The 4,596-nt window shown below is 42.5% G+C and overlaps 1 protein-coding gene across 1 annotated transcript; it reads left to right on the top strand.

The window, feature by feature from the left end:
- Nucleotides 1-210: 210 nt before the first annotated feature.
- Nucleotides 211-4,596, top strand: tmppe (transmembrane protein with metallophosphoesterase domain). Its single transcript, XM_058400743.1, has 5 exons — nucleotides 211-1,321; nucleotides 1,558-1,668; nucleotides 1,746-1,911; nucleotides 2,802-2,941; nucleotides 3,540-4,596. Exons 1-5 carry the CDS (start codon nucleotides 604-606, stop codon nucleotides 3,728-3,730), a joined length of 1,326 nt encoding a protein of 441 aa, XP_058256726.1. The 5' UTR covers nucleotides 211-603; the 3' UTR covers nucleotides 3,731-4,596.

Here is a 4,596-nt window from a genome sequence, read left to right as displayed (position 1 = left end):
TCTAGGGCTTCGGGAAAGAATGTGAAGTTATAGCAAATTACAAATATTAAAAGATCGAATTCAGGAAGATTATTATACACAACAGACACTGTTATGAGATATACCTGACAAAATATAGAGAAGAAATTGTTATTGAATCGTTTAGGTTTAATTCACGGCGATTCGCCTCACTCCTGGCCGCTAGGTGGCGGCATTGCAGCATAGAGCGTCTTTAATACCGTTGTGTCAAAGAAGAAGAACAAGAGCACAACAAGAAGAGAAAGAAGGAGAAAAAGATTAGCGGTTTTAAAGCGACCCTGTATTATGTGATGTCTTCTGCATTTCGTGATCATTAAGTGGTAAATTATTTTATTTATTCATAACTTTTGCGATACGATTCGTGATGAGAGATAGCTCAGTGAAAGCGGTTGAGTTTAAAGAGCCTGTATGATCGTTTCCGGAAGTGCTGCAAAAACATCTAATATTCATCTCGAGAAGATTTTATGAAGGTTTTTTAATTGTGCCGAGGAAAAAAATCTTTATTGTATGATTCATGAATTTTTTAAAGCACACACAGCAGCTTAAATCACAACAGGGGTCAGTAACCTGTCAAAACCTACGAAGATGTTCGGCTTTTCTCGGCTTTCTGCCGAAGGGAAAGTGGGCGTGGCTACCGGCGTAGTGTTCTTCTCTATGCTCATATCCCGAACCGTGCTGTCGGAGCGCGTGGACGTGGGTACGCGCGCGCGGTTGTTTCGGGCTCAGTTTCTTTTGTTGATCAACTCTCTGCTGCTCCTCGGCTCTCTCTACATCTGGAAGCACGTGGTGACGCGGCTGTGCGGCGCGAGACTCCCCGCAGCCTCAGGTGCGTCAGCGCGCGCCTGGCCGCACAGATGTTGGCGCGCGGCTGTGCTGCTGTTCCTCGTGCTCGCTCACTGCAGCTACCTGAGCATGTTTTACCTGGTGGGCACGGAACCTCACTGGCTGTCTTTGCTGAGCTTCAGCTGCCTGGGTGTTTATGTCATCCTGCTGTTCCTCCTCATGGTGTTCGGCTTCGCCAACCGCATGCTCCAGATGTTCTGCAAGGGTTCTGTGGTGGCGGTGAGCAGCTCAGGCAGACAGACGGTGCTTGCTTTAATGATGACCGTGATGTTGGCTGCGTACGGGCTGTTCAACGGCGCACAGCCACCGCAGGTGGTGGAGGTGGAGGTTCCTCTGGAGAAACTGCCCGCTTCGATGGACGGCCTCAAGGTGGTGCTGCTCTCAGATATCCATTTAGGGCCAACGGTCGGGCGCTCACAACTGCAGCGCATTGTCACCATGGTCAATCAGCTAGAACCAGGTAAAACAAAATTCAGGTTTTACGAGGTGTCTACTGCTTTCACAATGCCACCATCACCATGTTTCATTCATTCCATTAAGGGGAAATTCCACCCTGAATTTCAACACTAATTAAAATGTTTAAGTAGTAAAATATTTGTGACGTGTTTAGTGATTTGGTGCGTGAGATGTTTGGAGGTTGTTGGATGAAAGTGGGTGAATGTGTGAAGTGTGTGTTTGTGTGTGTCTTGCTGTCAGATGTGGTGGTGATTGTAGGTGATTTGACCGACTCTCAGGTGACCCGATTGAGGATGGCTGCAGAACCACTGGCTCTCCTCAGACCTCGACTCGGCTCGTACTTTGCGACAGGTCAGAACCCGGTGCAGTATGAGGACTCTGGTTTGTGGAAAGATTCAGAAATAAACACTGTGTGTGTGTGTTGTTAGGGAACCATGAGTACTACACCGCTGATGTGGACGGCTGGTTTGAGTTCCTGCGCTCGAAGGGAATAGAACCTCTTCACAACAGCCATGCTCGAGTGTCCAGACCCGGACAGACGCAGGACTGGTTCTGTCTCGCTGGAATCGACGACCTGGAAGCTAGCATGCTGCGGTGAGCCTAATAAATCATAGTCCTGATGATTTATTTCTCTTTTCATTTATACCTCTGATTTTAGAAAGGAAGACAGACAGACAGATAGGGAGAAAGACAGACAAATAGGGAGAAAGACAGACAGGTAGGGAGAAAGACTGACAGATAGGGAGACAGACTGACAGATAGGGAGACAGACAGACAGAAGATAGGGAAAGAAATGGCCAGAGAGTGAGAGAGAAAGTGGAAAAAAGACAGATGGAGGAAAAAAAGAGATGGACAGAGACAAAGATGGATGGATAGAGAAGCAGACAGAGAGTGAGATACAGAAGAATGGGGAGAGAGAGAGAGAGAAGGAGGGGGGAATGAGTGATCTTAAACTAATGTACTGTTACTCTGATTTTTTCCACATAGTCTTTGTATCTTTTAAAATCTTCTCCTCTGTCCTTTTTTAGCCTGAACAAGTCTGACCGCATTTCTGACCGTTCATTCTGACATCTCCTTTCATACCCACGAGTCTGAATCACAGTCAGATTGATTCCTTTGGTTCATTCGCAGTTTGGAATGTTGAAAAGAAACTAATCTTTGTTTGTAGTGTGTGTGTGTGTGTGTGTGTGTGTATGTGTGTGTGTGTGTGTGTGATTCATTTGCTGCCGCGAGTCGATTCAGAGTCAACTCACTGTCCAGATGGAGCCATTCTCAGAGCCGAGTTTGATCACCGTGAGCGAGTTCTCACCTGACAACTGAGCCGGAGAACACACCAGGGTTCTCACTAAACACTGAAGAGTCCTGAAGCCATGTCCAGTTTGTGTGAATGTGTTAAACAGAGTCTTTAAATCGACACAGTGATCCAAATCATCGTATTGTTGCAGCACCAGAATGATCATGTTGGTGCTTTTCTTCACTTTCAGGTATCCTGGTCACGGTATGGATGTGGAGAAAGCTGTGAGCGGCTGCAGTGAAGAACGTCCGATCGTTCTCCTGGCTCATCAACCTCACGCTGCTAAACAAGTGCTCCAGCAAAGACCAGACATCAGCTTAGTGCTGTCAGGTAGACCTTCTGCTCACGTCTCCTTTCACATCATCATCAGACGTAGCTTGTCATTTAGATCTGTGATTCTGATCAGAAGTTAAATCATAAATAATAATAAAATATTTATTTCTTAATGAACAAATACTAACGACTCATCCGTTATCAGTAACGATTAATATTTAAACAGTAATATTTTATTATTAATTATTGCTTAATTATGTTCATTTCTCACATTCTTGCCTGAATCATCTAATTAATTAATTAATTACATTTATAATAATTAATGATTACATTATCACTGTAATTATTATTAAAATATTCATTAGTAATTAACAAAGATCAATTAATTTAAGTTTATTTAATTACACTAGTGTTTGTTGATTATTAGCATTAATAACTCATTGGTATTAATTAAATTATTTGTATTTTTTATGTCTGTATTATTTAATTATTAATTCATCTGAATGTAATTTGCATTTTAACACACATTAAGAAATAAATATTAATAATTGAAAATATGAGAATATCAGGAAGATTTATGAAGCAGAGAAACCTAAATATTTTGAGATTTCTGTGCAGAATATTTCCGCACTGAAATGTATAACGTTGTGTCCAGGTCACACTCACGCTGGTCAGCTCTTCCCTCTCACTATCCTGGCGTTCCTGGTCAATCCGTACTTCTGTGGACTTTACCGTGTCTCCGAGCACACTTTGATCTACGTTACTCCTGGAACGGTTTATTACGGCATTCCGATGAGAATCGGCAGCCGTGCGGAGATCACACAGATCACACTGAGATCTGCCTGAGTGTCCGCACACACACACACACACACACACACTGTATGCTAGAAGATGCCACTAAAAATAACAGCACTTTTTTTAAAGGTTGTTTGCGTCATATATAACCCATAATATGATGTCATAACGATTTGTCGTCTCTTTTCTCACCAGATCACTTTTATCATTTTCTCATGAATGACCCTACATTTGAGCAACAAAGCTACACTTTTTCTCAATTCTATGCAAATTAGGTTTGACATAAGGACTAAAGGAGGCATCAGATTTAAAGGATTCCTCCGCCCATATCCAGACAGCGAGGTGATGGAGCAGGTAGAGATCCTGATTTCAGTCCTGACCTCAGGTTATGCTCCATGTTCTCCTTGTGTCTATGTGGGTTCTCCGGTTTCCTCCCAGCTCCAACAAACTGTTGTAGTCGGATTTATGATGCGGAATTGCCTCTGTATGTAGATGTGTGTGTGTGCATGAATTCCCACCTCACACCCAGCTTTCCCGGGAAAACTGAATCTGTGGCTCGGACGAAGTGTTTACTGAAGATGAATGAAAGAACGAATGACCTATGTGTCTAGGAATATTCTCAAATCATACAATTTCTTCATTTCCTTGACTTTATCTCAAAACCAATAACAGTAACATCCGGTCATTTCTGTTCGAATGAAACCAGATCATTTTTAGGGTCAGTGTGTTGTCCAGACTGTCTCTAGCTACCTGGACTACACAGAGTACACTCATGATGTCACATTCAGACTTAATTCTTCAGTCAGGGTTTTTGAGTATATTAGTTAGGATTATTTAATTTCCATGGGTTTGATGTATAGGATATAATTATTGTTTATTATCGCTAATTTTATTAAATAATTTTCACATGACTGACA

This window comes from Hemibagrus wyckioides, linkage group LG10 (assembly GCF_019097595.1).
Source record: "Hemibagrus wyckioides isolate EC202008001 linkage group LG10, SWU_Hwy_1.0, whole genome shotgun sequence".
Taxonomy (NCBI): Eukaryota; Metazoa; Chordata; class Actinopteri; order Siluriformes; family Bagridae; genus Hemibagrus; species Hemibagrus wyckioides.
This window is presented reverse-complemented; position numbering and strand designations above follow the sequence as displayed.